Raw genomic sequence first — 18,474 nt, 5'->3', positions numbered from 1 at the left:
CTACACATTGTGCTATTTATTACATTCATATCCTGTTGAATGCTACTTTTCAAAGTTCATATTTTATCTTTGCAATTTTTTGCAAGAATGATTGGCAAACAAGCTCACAGGAAAAAATGGAAGTCCTGCCATCTTCATGCCTCACCAGATATTGATAATTTACTATACATGTTTACTACTTACATTGGATGGCGCTGCTCCTCACCACGGTTTTATTAGAGGCGCATTTGGAAAAAAAAAAGTCTAGCATAGCTATCACTAATTGCATGATTTTGCATAAATTATGTTAGCTACAGTTTTGTTGTCTTCACTTCACTAAATTCATCATTTCCAAAAAGACAGAATGATTTGGGTAGATTTCTTTAGCTAAATGAAAGACCTTTACTTAAAGTCAAGATGCCCTTGAAAAGGAAAATATGCCTTTAAACTTATTACAGTTGCCAGGACTTTATATTTTATCACTGTGATTAAGACTTTGAGCTTTCATGTAAATCAGGCCCATTATCCTATTGAGAAACGTAACTACTGGTTAAGAAATAGGCTAATAAGGCAAAGGCTAGAAAGCTCCATGTTTGCACAAAGCTCTATAGAAACCTGGATACTCTATTACTCGATTGCCTTTCGGGGCTTTTCTGTTTTGCTACAATTGTTTTCCCCCATGGCAGGATAAGGAATTTTTGTCTTTTGCTTCTCCCTCTATAGGGAAAAATTTTTAAATAAATAAATAAAAGACTTGTACATGAAAGACGTCTGCCTACAAGGAAGACTCCTACACATTGAAATAAGCAATCCAAAAATAAAAATGATAACTGATTCTCTGAAATAACAGTTGATCACAACAGAGTGGCTGGACAGACTCATTCATGTAGCTAGACATTTGTATTCTCTTGTTTGCTCCAACTCATGACTGTCTCATTTAGAGACAACTACTGAACTCTTGTGTATAAACAGCTTACTTATGTTGGGGCCAGGATGCTTCTCAGAGAACGATGATACGGAAATGACCACAGCTGCATCACAAAGTAGCAGTGCTATGGACAGGCATTCATAGAAGAGAGAGGTGACAGGTTCACCAGGGGGTTTTATTCTGAGGCTCTGGACCAACCCACCAGATACCTGGGCAGATGCGTATCAAGGATACTGCTGAACGGGATCAGTGGCACCCATGAAGCTTGGGTAAGCAGGCAGATTCTGCACACCCGAGGCAGACCAGTTGTTCTGGGAATGTGAGGTTCCAAAGACTCCCCAGATAAAACTAGTGTTATTATTTTAAATAGTTCCTTCATATGTGTCAAGAACAACATCCCCTACCCACCGTAATTCTACTGAGACCTACATTCTCCAACCTGAAATGAGCTGACGTAATTTATAAAGCAGATTCTTTTTAGTCTCCTCACATATTTGATTTTAATATTTCATAACATTTATGGAGTGATTTCAATATTTTAAACCAAAATTTAATATGATTGATATTACATGACAATACTTTCATTACCATGAAATTCCCATACAAACATTTAGAGAAGTCTTTATCTTGTACTAACCTGTGATGTGCATGTAGTAAAACTTCATGACTTTGAATCAGTTTATTTTAAAAGTATTTTTTCTTATGTATTAAGGATAGAATACAGAATTGCAGGGACCGTGCTGCAAGGATCCTGACAGAATTCCTATAACCAAGTTGTTTGGACAATGTCTTACGTTAAGCACTATGCCTTACAAAGCACAGGTTTGAACCTCTGGACCATGACAATGTGTCTATTTCAGATTCTAGGTATTCCCAGACAACCAAGAATCTTCCCTCACAGATTAAGAAAAACCGTAACTGCAGAAACATTTCCTGGTTCCAAATTCAAGTCCTTTCAGAGACCCCTCCACTGGAAGTCATAGGTTGTTCAGTGTGAATTTGAGTCATATATACTTCAGACATTAATCAGATCATAATGAATGAGTTGAGGGACCTTGAGGTGTACAAAGATACTATCATGTGACTAGCCATTGTCTAAATAAAAACAAAACATTCTAACCTGACTACTCTGTGTCTTTCTGCTGAGTACATATTCCCAGCTAAAACTGTGACTCAGAGAAAATTAACTTGAATATAGAAAAGCAGATATTAGGGACAAGAAGGAAATATGTTTCTAAATTACTCTATAAACCTTTTGGCTAACACCATATTTCAAAGGGATTTGGAAAGAACTCTCTCCAAAGGCATTATTTATGAATATGCTTTTATAGAAGATTGAACTGCTTATTCAAAGTATTGCACGTCCAAAGACATCTTCTCTTTACCACATCATCCTCTTGTTAGGAAGTTTGAGCAAGAACAGACAAGAAAGATTCATCTTTGCACAGTGACATTCACAGAAGTTACATTATTCTAGCCAATGCAGTGGTGAAGAAACTTTTTAAAAAATCATAACAGCATGTCAAAATGTTTGTTGAGGTTTATATTGTAGTTACTGTGGAAAATTCCAATTCCAACCTTAATAATCTAGCTTTGGGTATAAAATGAAATGCAGTAAACGACAGCATATGAAAGACATGAGAAGGGGGCTATGGGATGCTGAAAATATTACAAGCAGCCTTGCAAATAAAAGTTGCTCTCTCTCCACTTCAGTGCTCCAGAAAGCAAGAGGAAAAAGTGCAGGCTGATGGTATGGGGGTCTCTTTCCAGCTGCTCAGTTGATGAACCACCATGGGGGTACACCATACACACTGCCAACCTTAATGAAATTGAGCAATCTTCGTGCTTCTAGGTCATTCCACTGGGGATGTGGGTCCCTCCACTCTCGTTCTTCTCTGAGAGGTATTTATTTGTCAATTGCCCTGTTTTTTTTTTTTTTTGTCTTTTCTATATGTATACTTAGCAGTTAGATCCTAGACACCTCACATTGTCTGCATTTTTGCATAGTAAAGTCTGCTTATTTTTGTAGTAAGTGATTTTAGCATCCTTAAAAATGTAATGAAAATATGAAATCTGGGCTCCTAAAATGGGGCAGGCATAGGGAAGGTAGATTGATATGCAGATGGCTTTGTTCAGAAAGGACGTTTGATTCATGGGAATGTACTAAGCAGTAGCTGCAGTGGCCAAGGCGATGTGTAAGGTGTTACAAGACCAGGTGAGAGGTCCCCAAGAAGCTCTAGTTGAGGAGAAGGGGAGGAGGTGCAAGTAGCAAGCCCCTCAAGACTCACAAGAGGTAGAATTGGGGTAGGAAGATAGAAGGAGAGAGTGATGCCCTGGCCAACTCTGAGGGTGAAGGTTGAGACAGGACCCCTGGGTCCAGTACACAGAAGTCCTGGGGCCAGAGCCAGGTGGTAAGGCGCTCAGAGCTAGAGACTTGTATGGGAAGAGTGAGAAGGGACATTTGGCAAAGGTTCAGGTGCTGGGATCAGAGAGGGTGACACAGCTTGAAATCAGTTTGAGGAGAACCAGTAGAGCAGGAGGGGCTTCTGTTCATTCAGTGTTTTGAACAAGAAGAAGAACATATATTTTCAGAAGATTAAGTCTTGATATCTAAAGAAGATAAACCAGAGAAGAGGAATTTGAGAATAGTTAGGCAGGTGGGAATGAACTAGTACCCAATGTGACTGGTGACACTGGGAATTTACATAGGGGAGCAGCTATGAGAGAAGCACTCCAGCTGGCAACTGGTGAAGAAGGGGTTAACGATGCTGCCCAAGGCCAATAAGGTGGTGGTGATTTTAATGGAAACAGAAGTCTGGGAGTCTGGGCAAGAGCAGGGGGGAAGATACGATTACTTTTAGAAATTTAAGTATGAGTTTTCAACTGGAAATATTTTAAAAAATAAGTTTTTCATCATCTCTCACTCCTTAGAACTTCCATGAGAAATACTTTCAAATAGGAGAAAAAGGGACCAAGGGGTTGACAACATAAAGAAATCCTTAAAGGACTAAGCACAGTTCTATCTTGTAACAGGTGCTTAATAAATATTTAATGAGGCAATTAACAATAAACCTAGTCAGTCATCTTGCTAGAAATCCAGGGAACCCTGATTGGGAAATAAATGTTCTTTGCCATGTCAAGTTATATTTTTGTTGCAGTAGGAATTAAAGGAAACATCATAAGAAGCTGGAAAAGAGGAGGCATACTTCCAGAGATGCCCACACAGTGTTTAGAAAAGAAAAAAGGACCAAAGGTTGTGTTCTTCTACCAACAAACTCAACCTCAGTCATTTCCTCAGGTGAAAATTCACCTGGTTAGAAGTAGGGTTTTTAAAGAAAGAATGTCTTTGAATTTAGTGACCTAGTATTAGAGTAAAAAAAAAAAAAAAATGAGAAATAAGAAAATGTATCTTGCTGCAATCACAAAGATTAATGTTTTATACCTCCAATGCTGACATTTGGGGTTAAAAGGAATATTCACTAGACCTTCACCAGAAAACTAGGGAGTGCACTGGGCTGGCCGGAGACAACCAGACGTCTCTCAGCCTTGATCCCACCTCGCAATCGGACACCATGACATCAACTTAATTGATCTCTGTGCCAGACCTGCCAATTTATCATTTTTTAATAGACACCATTGTGGTGCATAACGTTTTTAAAAAATTTTTTTTCCTTGTTGAAATCACGTGGCACAAACTAGTGTCCACTTACTTGTGCACTTGGGGCTCCCAGAGCTTGGACAATGTGGCCAGGTCTCAGTCCCGGGACAGTTCCTGGTATGCTCCACATGTACACGTAGAGTGCGAAATTGAAGAAATGCTGAAAATGATAAGTTTCTCACTTTCAAACCATATTTTTCCTTTGACTTCTCTGGCCCTTTAAGAGCCCAGTGATAACTGCTTTTCTCAATTATGTATTCTTTTTTTTTTTTTTTTTTTTTTTTTTTTTTTTTTTGAGACAGAGTCTCACTCTGTTGCCCGGGCTAGAGTGAGTGCCGTGGCGTCAGTCTAGCTCACAGCAACCTCAAACTCCTGGGCTTAAGCGATCCTCCTGCCTCAGCCTCCCGAGTAGCTGGGACTACAGGCATGCGCCACCATGCCCGGCTAATTTTTTGTATATATATATTTTAGTTGTCCATATAATTTCTTTCTATTTTTAGTAGAGACGGGGTCTCACTCTTGCTCAGGCTGATCTCGAACTCCTGACCTTGAGCGATCCACCCGCCTCGGCCTCCCAGAGTGCTAGGATTACAGGCGTGAGCCACCGCGCCCGGCCCTCAATTATGTATTCTTTGTTTTTGTTTTAATGGCAGTCGTTAGTCCAAAGGCTTCACTAAAGTAGTTTACATCCTCAGTTTGTTTTGTTCTATTTATATTTGTCTCTCTATGTAATATTAACTCTCCTCTGTGTCCATCTCTTATTTATTTACTGTGTCCATGTGAGTGGCAAATATACCCAGGGTTAGGCGGAATGATGGATGTAGCATATGGTTGGAACACGGGAGCCCCAAAACAGCACCTCCATAGCACTTAGCAGCATTGGCACCCACACTCCACGGGGCAGGATCCACTGCTGAGTGAATGGCAGATACGAATCTGGACTCGGCCCGTTCCTAGTCATCACTGAAATTCTACATGGAAGCATCCATTCTAACTCTGTTATCCAAAGACTCAATGAGAGTGGCCACTGGCACATGCAACTTTAGAGTAAAAATCTAGCACAATCGTTCAATTTTTAATCAGCCATTCAAGGTGGAATCTTCTGGTGGTGGTTCTCAAGATTGCATCTCTCAAGTAACACAGCCGGTGTCATCCACATGCACACCACGTTCCTAAGAGTGCTGTCCTTGTCCGCTTCCACTTCAGTACCAGGGCCATATACCGAGAGCTTCCTGGGAGCCGGCCACCTAATCCATGATCCTGGCCCACAGAGGAGCCCAGAGTGGCAGTGAGAGCCAGACTGTCCTTGTGTACACTCCCAGCTCTGCCAGTAACTGTCTGTATGCCCATGGGCACTGGACTCCACTACTCGTGCCTCAGTTTCCCCATCTTTATTAAAAATGGTCATCTCTCCTTCAGAGGCTGTTTGGAGAACAAAATGTTCGATATATATAAGGTGCCAAGTGGTACCGGACCCATGGTGTGCGCTAAATAAGTATGGCCTCTTATTGTTATCTTCACTCTCCCAGGTTATATCACTTGCTGGGGATTCTGGGCCAATGAGTGGAAGGGCCAGAACTCAAAACCAAGGAGCTGGTCTCCGAACCCCCGTTCTTAAGGACCGTAGCCAGGAGTTCCCTGTCAAGAAAACACTGCAGAGTGTGGGAGTGCTCAGCGGGTGACCTTCAGCACCGGACCCCACTGGTTTATGAAATCCAACACCGAGTCCCTCACTGAAAAGACTGGCAGTGTACTAGTGACCAGTCTCATGCCCAGAGCCATGGTTGAAAAGAGCTGCCCCTAGCTGTGGAATCCGTAGAAAGGGACGGAATTCTAGATGTTTTCCATCTCCAACCAGAAACATCAAAAACAAAAAAACAAAACACAAAGCTTTATGCCCTATTGCTGCTATGGGCCTCCCCACTGACAATTTACTTCTAATTTGCCATCCCATAATCAACTGATGTTGTCAAAGTCCTATATTTTAAATCGTGACAATGACTGGTCACTAGTTTTTCTTGTCTGTGGAATATGAATCCACCTTGACTGCTGACGCACAAGGAAGACCAAGCCAGGCCACGGAGCACACACTCGGCTCTGTTGGTGACTGTCCCAACAGCTGGCTGAGTTCCAGCTTCATTCTACAAAAAATGGAAGGGGCCAGTGCTCCCTGCTCCTCTGAGCCATTCATTCATCCATCCCTTCATTTAGTAATTATTTTGGGTACCTCTCATGTTCCACATGCTGCTCTAAGCTTTGTGGATACAGCAGGAAATATAGAAGAGAACAGGGAGTGAAGAAGATAAATAAATGAAACAAAATATGTAGGCCAATGTTTCTGTATCCTGGATGCATTATTAAAATTATCTAAGGATTTTTTTTTTTTTTTTTTAAATCTGCCACACAGTCTCCATCCCCCAGAAATTCTGATTCACTTTCTTCTTTTTTAATGGACTAACTTCCTGGCCTACAAGTGCGGTGTTCTCAGAGGCAGGCAGAAGGATGGAGCCCTAAAGGAAAATGCATGTTTTCTTCCTGCCTGTGGGAGGACAGCCATCCTCTGGATCCTCTTCTCCTACATGGCAGGAAACACTTTCTTTAAAAACACACGCACAAAAACAACAACAAAAACTTGCAAAAGGTTCCACTTCATCAACATCTGTGCTGTCCTCCAAAGCTTCAGGAAAGCCAAAGCACAGAGGGGTCATTTGAGGTTTTTGGAAAGATTTGTATTTTCCTTTTTTTTTTTGTTTTTGAATGCATTTATTTCATAAATCTTTTCATTAAGGCCTACAAACAAAGCTTGTATCAACTTTTATGTTTGTATAAATTTAAGAAACAGAAGATCAACAAAAGTCAACATAAGTAGTCACAAGAATTTTTCCCCTTTAGACAGGGTGCATATTTACAAGGGAACTTCAAAAAGTTCATAGAAAAATGAATTAAAGATAAAAATCAAAAATACAAGCATTCTTTCTCAACATAAGTTCCATCAAGTTCAAGACTCTTTATACCAGCCCTTTAGTCAACATCTTTTTAGGATACTGAAGTCTGCAGAGAATCATTTCATAGATCATCAGTATTGCTTACTCACTACGATGTTAACTTCTACTCGTGAACTGCACCGTCTTATCCCACTGTTGTCCCTTTCCCTTTTCCACAGTCCTTGGGAAGTAACAGGAAATCTGTGCCAAGGAGGTGCTGGGGAGATTAAAAAATAGAGGCAACTGCAGAAATATAACCTTTCAGTTGAACACTTAAGCTTGTTATGTATTGGGAGCTTCATAGAGCATGGAGCTGTGCGATGTCCCACACTTGCCTTGATTGCACCTTTGTCCCTGGATGCAATGTCATGCTCCATTCTGGTTGGGAGAGGGGGTTGCTGCAGGTGGCCCTTAAAGAGCACCCAAAAGGTTGACAGCAGTGGCTTAAGGCCATCAAAACTGCATGTGCCTCGAGACTCAAGTGAACAGCCAGCAGGATGTCATACCGTCAGCCTGGACTGACATTCCTGAGCATCGCCCCTCTCTCTCCTCTGTGTGTCACGTGTGTGCATGCGCGGGTGTTTGCATTTATTCAATGGCTTGAATAAAGTCATTTCATTCAAACTTCTGTGCCCCTCTGAAGTAGGCAGACCCTCTGGTGGGCCCCAGGCCCTCCACAGCTTTTTTCTCCTCTACAGCTTTTTTCTCCTCTACAGCAGATTAGAACAGAGGTTAGGAAAGAGGCCATGCTCTAAATTTTTATGTTATTCCAGCTATTGAGATTTTTGAATTAGGTTCTTAATTTATTTTCCGACTACCACATCTTTCTCCCAAGAAGAAAGTTGGATAACATAACAACCAACCTACTGATAATTCCTGGCAAGTCACATTTTCTACATCAGATATGTAGTAAGAGCCTTGATGTATTTCATGATGAAATATAAAATGTGCACCATTTTCTGTACCATCTACTCATTTTTGTGAGTGTGTGTGCCATCTCCTTCTTTTCCATCAGCACAGAAAAAAATGTGTACAACAGCCTAACTCAAGATAGTTATGCCAGCATTCAGGAGATAAAAATCTCTGGATATGCTTAAACTCTACCCATTCTTCTTCCCTCTCCTCTAATTCCTACCCATGTTTTAGAATATAGCCACATTCTGCCTAATCTGAGGCTCCAGATAAGGTAGGAAGAATGCTTGAAAGCCACTAATACTGTACACTCATCCTAAGCCTTCTTGACATGTCACGGGCGAAGCCTTATCATGGGTAAGCTGCAAAGATAGTGATGTGTATCATAATATTCTTAAACCAATAAGCAAGTGCTGACACCTACCAGACCACAGGAGAGAGGAGTTGCTTCGAGGAGCCTAGTTCACAGAATACTTATACTTGAAGAGAGAACTAGCAGGGCCTGCAGGGTGGAGAAGGAGAGTTAAGAAGGCCAAGATTGGGGCAGGAACGGGTGAACAAAAGGGAAGAAGTCAACAGGAGAAGCAACAGGAGGGAAAGACAAAAATCCCCAGGGCCTGGTGATGACTGAATATGGGGCATTAAACTAGCAAATGAAGCAAGCACAGCTGACAGCACCTGTTGGGGCACCCTCAGAACAGAAGTTCTGGAAGATTCCATGGTGCTTAGTTAAGGATGGGTCTCTTGACCCCACTGGAAGCCAAGTCCAGTTCTGCCTTTTGCTGGGTGCCTTTTGCTCCAAGCTCAGCTGAGGCAAGCACCATAGCTGTGATTCTGAATTGAGTCTAGACAACGCTTGGAGCTCAGGCCAGTACCCTGTGTCAGGCCACCTGCCAGGAGGACCACCAAGTCCTCCTCCAGGCTGCCAGAGATGCTGCTAAGCTTTTCATGCCCAAAGAGAGAAACCTTTGAAGACATCAGAATGGAGCTTTATGAGGGAAGGATGTGGCTTCATGTTTTAGACAGAAGTTCATAAGAGCTGTTGGTCAAGGGAAGAATTAAAGGACCAACTAACCTGGCAGAATAGAAAATAACACCAGGATTGAGGAGAGGTAGAATTTATTTTAAGGAATAAAATGTGACAGCTATTTGGGTGTCACAGTATAAAGTATAGAAAAATACTATTGTTTGTTTTCTCTTCTCCCCCCCAACGACGCCATTTTGAATTCTGAATGCTGAAACTTCGTCCTGGGCACACCCGCAATGAGTGTCAGTCATTCTGCTCAAACCAGTCCCTCAGTTTCCCCATCCCAAGCACTTAACTGTACACATTCCTTCTGAGGACTGTGACTTTTGTCTTGTCTGACAACACCTCTCTTTGGGGTGACGAACTACTCCTGAGGTTCCCCTCCTTGCCCTCAGCTGACATGGAAGGAGAGAAAAGGCACCTCCACTTCATGCTGTGGGTCTGAATTCATGTCCTTTTGTTTCACTCCAGATGAAACCATCACTGTATCATTTTTAGCCCATGAATCAGAAGAAAGGCTCAAAAATTCAAAAACAGTCTTTGGACACTGGACCCTGGACGGCTGGTCTAGTACGAGCGCTGGGAAGGTCACCCTCACTCTCTCTCTCTGCAGGCTCTTGTTAGGACTTGTGTACGTGGGCTCCTTGGGCAGGATACTTTCTCTATGTTTTGCTGTCAGCTTATAAATAGAAGCTAATTACAAGAAAGGCTCATTCTCCCTTTTTTCTTGGCTTCACTACCTCTGCAGTGAATCCAAGACCATGCAAAGTTTAGGGTTTGGCCAAACCAAGGAAACGCTAGATGATTTTGCTGTTGAGTTGTTAGAACCAATTTTACTGAACTCTTTTTGGCCATTATTAGTTAGCAAAGCTAACTGCTACAAATAAAGTTAATGTTTTACATTGACGTAATGTCTCACTGGGAGGAGGCGTTTTTTCCAGTTGATTTTTGCCAACATCATAAAATTTTGGTCATTCATTTCTACTAATTTAGATTCCATTTGGACAGAGGATGAGCAAAGGTTAACATCAGTAGAAGCTGAAAATCAAAGCGCTGAGTAAACAGTGAAGCAGAAATGAAGAGGAAAGTCTGGGTCATTTAGGAGGGGCATTTTCTGGTTCTTCTAAACCTCAACACCAAACCAAAGCATGACATGGAGGTTCGCCCCCTGTCCCCACTCCTCAGAAGCAGGCGGCTGGGAGCCTCTGTGGCAACAGTGGTTTACATTATGTAGCTGAAGTAACTGACCGTAGGATTTTGTTGGTTGAATTTTTTTTTCCTAAAAATCACAGCTCTGAATGAGATGGGGCCACTCCTAAGACGGTTCTTCTTCTGCCTCGAAACCTGCATTGAAGCTGAATGAGGGCCCCTCTCCCCGACACGAGACTGGGCGGTCATCAGTTCTTAATGGCAGAGGTTTTGCTACAACATTCCCCAAATCAAAGGAACAGGGCGTGACTGCGTGTGTCTCCTGCGAGGTGCCACAGCTCTGCAACGGGAGCCGTTCCTCCCTCACTGCTCCATCGCAGCAAGGCGTCTGAACTCATCTAGTTACCCCCTCTGGTCCTTTTAATCAATGACTTCTGAAGAAGAGAACAAGTGTCTAGAAAAATAACATTTCAGCGTATAAAGGAAATTAAACCGGATAATGAATCTAACTAAGACACCGTCCAAAATCTATAGCAGTTAGCTTTGCCCCGAGGAAAGAGGGACTTCCATTTTTGAAGAATTAATTGGTGCCTATAAAAGAGGTCTCTATTCCACAGCATAAATGAATTCATCAGTGAGGGAGGTTCTGTTTACTCTCCTTTCCCTTGACCGGGAAGCTGCACGATAGGGAACGGCATGTCCGTGTGCACCACCGCCCACTCAGAGTGGCCTCACGCTCAGGCATTCCCTCAGCATATGGAATAAAATGCTGACCCAATTAATCCTGAATTCCAGCCAGCATCTTTGACTCCAAGGTGTCTCACCAGTGGGAAAGCCACTATTAAAACCAGTAATTTCATGCACTGCCTTGCCATTCTCATCGGACTGCTTGCCCAGCTTTTTCTGCTATGTGCAGGGACTGCTGGATCCTGGGAGGTGTCTCGGCCAGGCTGTCCAACCCACCAGCCCCACTGCCAGCCGAATGCATCGTACCGTACTGGTCATAGCACAGGGCCAATCAGAAACCTGCAAATCAGCACAGACATTTAACGATGGACAGAATCCAATGGAGAGTCTCTCTTGACAGTGGATGACACCCCACAAAGTTTCCTTCAGACTATAAACGCAGACTATCAGTCAAATCCATTTTCTAATTAAAACCGATGACCACTTCCTACTAGTAAGTCTTCTCAAATATTGGCATATCTTCTGCTAAGCACTCTCTCTAGATATATATATTAATGTATACAAATCTACATACACATGTATGCATGTATATGTAAATACCTAGTCATTATTTTGAAATTTATTTTCCTTCTTTATTCAGGACTTCCTCAACACAATAAAAGATGACCTTTGGCACACTGCTTATACCCAAATCTAATCATTTCTGGGTTTTCTTATTCCAATACAAGTGTTTATACATTCCAGAGGCCTGCTTAAGGTGTGGACTGGCTTTACCCTGTGCTTTTTTATTTAGCAAAATGTAACATTGCATCTCCCTTCACTTCTCCAAAATTGGAAAACATAGGGAAAAATAAATCTCCAAAAATGTGCTACCCTAATATCACAACAATGACCATTTTTGCTCATTTTTTCCAGTATAATTTGTAGGCTGCTTTGTTTCATTTAACACTATTTCATAAGTGTTTTTCTATGATATTAAATAATCTTTATAATTATCACTTTAATGGCCACACTAAGCGAATGTGCACCATCATTTACGTAACTGTTTACCTATCATTGGGCATTTAGTTGGTTCCATTTTTACTCCTTTAGTTGAAATGACCATTTTTATATAAACTATTAATTTAAAGCAGCATGCAGAGATGATTCTACATCACTAATCTAAAAATACTGGGTTTATATATTTACAACTCACATTTGATTGTGAAATTTAATTAGAAGGTAATTAAGACATTTATATTCCAAACAGCTCCTTGACATCTAGCTCTCCGTGCACCAGACAAGCACAACCATGACTAGCCATTTTCACCTCAAGACAGCATAGTCTAGTGAATTCTAAAACACGGTTTTTTTTAAGAAAAATAAACTTCATGAATTCCTGCTGCTTCAGAGCCAAGAGATTAAGCCCAAGGACTGGAGTCCACGGTTCTCTGGGGTGACCCAGCCAAGGCAAGCTGTTAAAAATGCCATTTTGGTTTCATGCTCTGTCCAGAATGTAAAGCAACCCTCACCTGGTCTATGCTCCAGGGCCAGGTGTGCTCCTGGGACCTACCTAGGGGTCCATGCATAACCTGCACCCTGACACGTTGTGGGAACAGCCCAAGGAAATTGTTCAGATGAGCTTCAGTTGTCTGATGCATTTTGAAGTTCACTATGGGTCATTTCAAGTTACAGATTTTCCTCAGTAGGGGTAGTGGTTTAGTGCATGGGTTTCAAACAGATCTAGCCGTTTCAACAGGTACAGCTTACTATCTGTGTGATGGACGAAGTTACCAAAAACAAAAAACAAAAAAAAAACCATGTGCCTCAGTTTCTCCATCTACAGTATGAGGCTATCAATAGTGCCTCCCCTATAAGGCTATATTGAAGGTTAAATGAGAAAATGCAAGTGGAGTGCATAAGGGAACGCTGACATTTGGTTAGGACAGATAAGTACAAAACTATGTGCTGAATGTTAATGTAACACTGTAACATGTGCATTCATTTGCTGAAGAAATGCAAGAAAGAATGATGAATGAAGCAGTGCACAGGAAGCTTCCGCTTGTCTCATGGACAGTCTTCTGTAGAATGCCCCGCTTACTTTCATGATAAAATCATAAAATCACTATAAGCTTGACCCCTTTCCCCAATAAATAGTAAATGAATACCCTGGAAAGATGTGTCCACCTTAGTTATTCTTAATGTCCAGGAAAATTCCACTTGAAAGCTTTAGAAAATGTCATCCAGCCATCGGAAGCAACTCATAACCTCATCTTTGGCCAAAATAAATCAACTGCAAAAATTCGTTGGTGTTTTCCCTATCAAGGAATCAGAACAACTCAGTTACTACTACTTAAAAAAAAAAAGTCAGCAACAATAATCTAAACTGATTAAAAATCTTAGGTATCACCATCATTTTTACTAACAAGGAAATGATTTTTATATATTTAGCAACTCTATAAAACAGAAGAGCTTAGAATTTTTTATTATTTTTATCACTGGCAATTAATTCTTCTGATTTGTTTTATTAGTTTGATGGGTGGGTCCCAGACTCAGAATATCTCTTACACCAGCAGACTGATGTAAGAAAATTATTTCAGTGCAGTTCCTGGCAAATCGTGATGATGAATAGCGTGGTAGGACAAACTTATTCAGACACACATTTTTCAGTAGTGGCAGGGAAAAGGCTGAAAAATTACTAGTAAATTGCTTTTTGTAAAAATGCTCTCTCTTTCAAATTTTCCCTGGTATGAAGGTCTTCTACAAAATGACGGCACAATACATTCTGACATACCTGGACAACAAAAGCAGTTAAAGAATGAATAGGAGATAAGAGTGAAGGTTAAGATTTAATTTTCTTATTATACCCCCACTGTCACCCATACTGACCCCCGACACTAGGTTCTCTGTGTGTGTCTGTTTAACTTGCTGGGACAAGTATCTCTACAAGTTACCTATGGTCTCTCTAGAGCAGGCCTGCCCTGCCCACCTCCCACCCACAATCCAGCCCTCCCTAAAGCGGAGCCGGGATAGTGATATGTCTCCAGCCTGTTTCTGTCCTTTTCCCGCCTCTCTAAAACTGCCCAGTTTTTTGAGTTTCAAATTGCAGGGGTGTCCAGATATCCCCAGCACCTAGTGAACCACCAGAGACTTCCTCTGCTTTCCACACAAGCCTCCCCTTTCAGGAGACACTCTGGGACAATGGAACAGGAGCCTTAGGCATCTGGGGTTCAAAGGGTACTACAGCGGTTCTCAGCCAGGGGCAACTCTGCCCAGCAGGCTTGTTTGGCATTTCTAGTCACCCTGGGAGGGGGCAGTGCTACTTCTGTCTAGTGGGCTGAAGCCAGGGATGCTGCAGACCACTCTGTACTGCACAGGAGAGCCTGACAACGAAGGATCCATCCTAAAATACCGGTAGTGCTGTGGTTGAGAAACCCTGGTCTAATCTAAATCAAATGCTGCAGAGATTATTGTTTGTTGTTCTCAAATATGATTACCAATTAGTTGTTCATAGCATAATGTATGAAGAACTTGATCTTTCAGCCTCTCATTCAGTAAACACTGGAGGAGGCCTGCAAGGTGGCAGGCCCATGCAGGCCTGAGATGCAGAGGTCAGTTGAACAAAGTCCCCAGACTGCAGCGAGGGCTAGTCCTGTAACTCACTCTCAGGAGGGGGCTGTGAAGTTTTTCACCTTTACTGAGCCACAATTGGACACCAGGCTCTACTAGAAACAGGGTGGATTCAAAGGTCCTGCTCCTGCCTGTGCTTCATGCTGCATGCCTTTGAACAAGTGGCATAACCTTTCTGAACCCCAGTTTCTCCTTGAAATGGGAAGTGTAGCGCTGACCTTCAGAGCCCTCTGTAAGCAAGGTGTTATATATATATATCTACTAGCAGAGCACCTGGCCCCGTAAATGGTGGCTACACCATGAGTGTCACAGTTCTTATGGCTTTTCCCAAGAACTGCGGCTGCAGATCCCTGGGCTGGGTTCTAAGGCTCCCCCAGGCCATCCGTGTGCAGCTCTTGCCAGCTCGTGTCCTTCACTTTGCCTCTCTGGGCACTTGGCTGCAGCCATTGAGGCCCTGCACACCCTTGGTTTCTCCCATCTGACTGTTTCCTTCTCAAAGGCAAGGGAAAACAGTAAAGGACAGCTCACAAACAACATACTTAACGGCATTTTCTTGCTTTAAGTGCACCCACCACGAAAGTTCTTCCATGTGCGGTAAACAGCTGTGAATCTGCCTAATAAAGTGAAGGCATTTTACCCCACTGGTATTCCCCAAGAGGAATCATTGGCCACCTGCATCTTTTTAGCTGCATTTAATAATTCAGCCTAGGATGAATTTGCATGATTAACATAAAGCCTCATGATTTTATTTTCTTTCAGGATTTAAGTACTGCAACAACCACCATTGTTTTCATTTTCAGAGGTTGTGATCAAAACACAAAACTTGATTCTAGAATGAATAATTTCTTTTATTTTTTTAAAAAATTATTTTCTAGTACTGCTCTCCATGGAATCAAAGAAAAGAGTTGCTAAGGCTTCCTCTGTAGATGCAGGGAAACCCAGGTTCTTCCTGTGGCTGTGTTAACCCCTTAGCAGCGAGGCTCCCTCCATAGTTTATCCTGTGGTGCTCCCACAGGGGAGCGTGGCAGGCTCTCCCGCAGAATCTATGATGACAAACGTAAATATATTTATTTCAGTTCCTCATCGTAGCGCTCTCCACACTTATCTGCTCGGGACCTAGAATTGTCAGTAAATCTTTAAAACAGCAGTTTTCCTAGCTTCCAATAATAGATTAATCACGTCATCCTCAAAAAAATAGTAAAAACCCAAACCAAATAAGTTGCATTTGGTAAACCATCTGCCTGTGAAGTGGAGACAGTGTGAAAAGATAATTTGCAAAACAGAAGAGGCAGCATCATTGGGTTTCCTGATGAATGTAGTAAAACAGGTTTGTCTAATGGGGAAACATGCATTACTATCAAAAGAAAAAAAACCAGTGTATCCCACCTGGAAAAGCAAGCAGACTTTAATATCTGAGAAGCATTTCAAGCTGTGCCTGCCGGCAACGCTCCGCCTGCGTGATTTTCCTTAAGGTAAAGGCCGACCTCTCCTGTTTACAAATAATTAGGAGGCAGGCAGGCTGGCAGAACGCGGGCTAGAAGTTTGCGCGCCGTGCCTGCGCGTGTGTTTTGGCCCCGCTGACCCCTCTGTTGCTGTTTCTGATGCAGGAACCATGGTCACTAAGGACAGTGGCAAATGCATACTCGCAGCATCCGAGAGCGAAGTGGAACCTGCCGCCTGCCTGGCCCTGGAGATGAAATACGCCCTGGATCCCAACCGGCAGATTAAAAAACGCAACAAAGCCCTGCAGGTGCGGTTTAAGGATATCTGCGAGGCGCAGAACGAGCAGAGGGACTCGCAGCTCTCCTCGGGACAGCAGGGGGACAAGCGGGAGACCAAGCCCGGGTCCTGCAGAGCAGCCTACCGCAAGTACATGACGGTGCCTGCGCGCAGGTCCATTCCCAACGTCACCAAGAGCACAGGCGTGCAGACCTCTCCCGACCTTAAGAAGTGCTACCAGACGTTCCCGCTGGACCGCAAAAAGGGGACCCTCAAAAGCCTCCCAGGCGCGGATCCCTTTAAAAGCCAAAACAATGGGTTCCTAGCGGACACTAAAGAGAAGAGCTCGGGCGGACACCTGGAGGAGGCCGGGCCGTGCGGCGCGGGGCGCGTGCACAAGACCACGGCCTTGGTCTTCCACTCTAACGAACACATGAACGCGCTGGAGCAGCCGTCGGGCGTCAACTGTGCAGAGCCGTGTCACAGCCCGGACCTGCTGGGCTATGGAGAAGCTCCTCTCCCCAGCGCCACCCGGCCTCCCCGCGAGGCGCCTGACCACCAGCTGCAGGGGACGGTAAAGCAGGACCCGGGGACACCGGACTCTGAGGAGCCCGCTCCGCCCGCCCTCGGGAGGGTGTTTAAAACAGAGGTCGCCACCGTCTACGCACCCACTCCCAGTGCCAGGGCCGCGGAGCCTGGCTTGTCAAACTCTGCCACCCTGAGCCAGTGGTCGCTGTGCCCAGTGGACGAGGAGCCACGGAGAGCCGCACACGTCAATGGGCTCCAGGCCCCCGCGGGCCCCGCTCCGGCCTGCTCGCCCCGCAGGCAGTGCGTGTCCCCCGAGTACAGCGAGCAGCCCGTGCAGACTGAAGCCCTGCCGGGGCCGGGGGGCCAGCCCAGTCCAACAGCCGCGTCTGCAGGGGAAGAATGCCAACAAATCGTGCCTCATACGGAAGTGGTCGACCTCAAAGCACAGCTTCAGATGATGGAGAACTTGATCAGTTCGAGTCAAGAAACGATCAAAGTGCTCTTGGGGGTCATTCAGGAGTTGGAAAAAGGAGAGGCCCACCGGGAAGGGTATGTATGTTTACCCTAATCTTAGCAAGCTCTGCAGGCCCATCACACTGAAGGTCCATTGGTAGCCCCCTAACGCCCAAATCCATAAGGAGACTTAAGCCAGCATGTCTGTAAACAGGCTATGGTCTGAGGACGTAGCAAGCCCCAAGGGGTCACAGATTACTTTGATGCCAGACTTCACGGCATCCCCACCTTCACCATACACTTGCCGGTCAGCATTCACCTCTCTGGCCTTGAGTTCACACCGTACCTATATTTTGAATGAATTGATGGATCTTTTAATCTACTAGGACTAAAGGTTTATGATAGTAATAATGTATAATATATATGCCAGTCCAAAATATCTAATCTATATAAGCTGTCTGCCTCTTAGGAATCATAGTATGTAAGATAAAAGAAATTTCAGATGGCATTTTGAAAAGGAAATGCTGACTTTTAATAAATCACTGAAATAATGTGGGTATTCAAGAATATAAGGTTTCATATGATAGGCAACGTGGTTTTCATTCTTTACCTGGAACTGCAGCAATGCCCACCCTTAGAGAAGCCCCAGCTGTGTATGTTTAGATGTGCCTTTTCCTGGGGGCTGTCCTAAGTGTCCACTTGGGCTGCAGAGAGAATGATGCCAGGTTCACAGCCAATACTGTCTAGCTTTGATAAGAGCTTGTTGAACTTCAGAATCTTTTGAAGTTGAAATTGTGCAGCAGCAACTTTAAAAACACGTGACCTAAAGATAAAACCTTGA

General features: G+C 43.5%; 2 protein-coding genes across 2 annotated transcripts in view; one reads left to right on the top strand and one right to left on the bottom strand.

Moving 5' to 3' along the window:
* The window catches only part of DOCK1 (dedicator of cytokinesis 1), a 470,019-nt gene that overhangs the window by 223,658 nt on the left and 227,887 nt on the right, over nt 1-18,474 (bottom strand). The gene's annotated exons all lie outside the window — the stretch shown is intronic.
* The window catches only part of INSYN2A (inhibitory synaptic factor 2A), a 36,993-nt gene continuing 35,064 nt past the window's right edge, over nt 16,546-18,474 (top strand). The window contains exon 1 of the mRNA XM_069461197.1: nt 16,546-17,729. Within this exon, the coding sequence (XP_069317298.1) occupies nt 16,546-17,729 (1,184 nt within the window). The remainder of the gene's footprint in view (nt 17,730-18,474) is intronic.

Source organism: Eulemur rufifrons, chromosome 28, assembly GCF_041146395.1.
Source record: "Eulemur rufifrons isolate Redbay chromosome 28, OSU_ERuf_1, whole genome shotgun sequence".
NCBI lineage: Eukaryota > Metazoa > Chordata > Mammalia > Primates > Lemuridae > Eulemur > Eulemur rufifrons.
The sequence above is the reverse complement of the archived record's forward strand: the minus strand, read 5'-3'. Positions and strand labels throughout refer to the sequence as shown.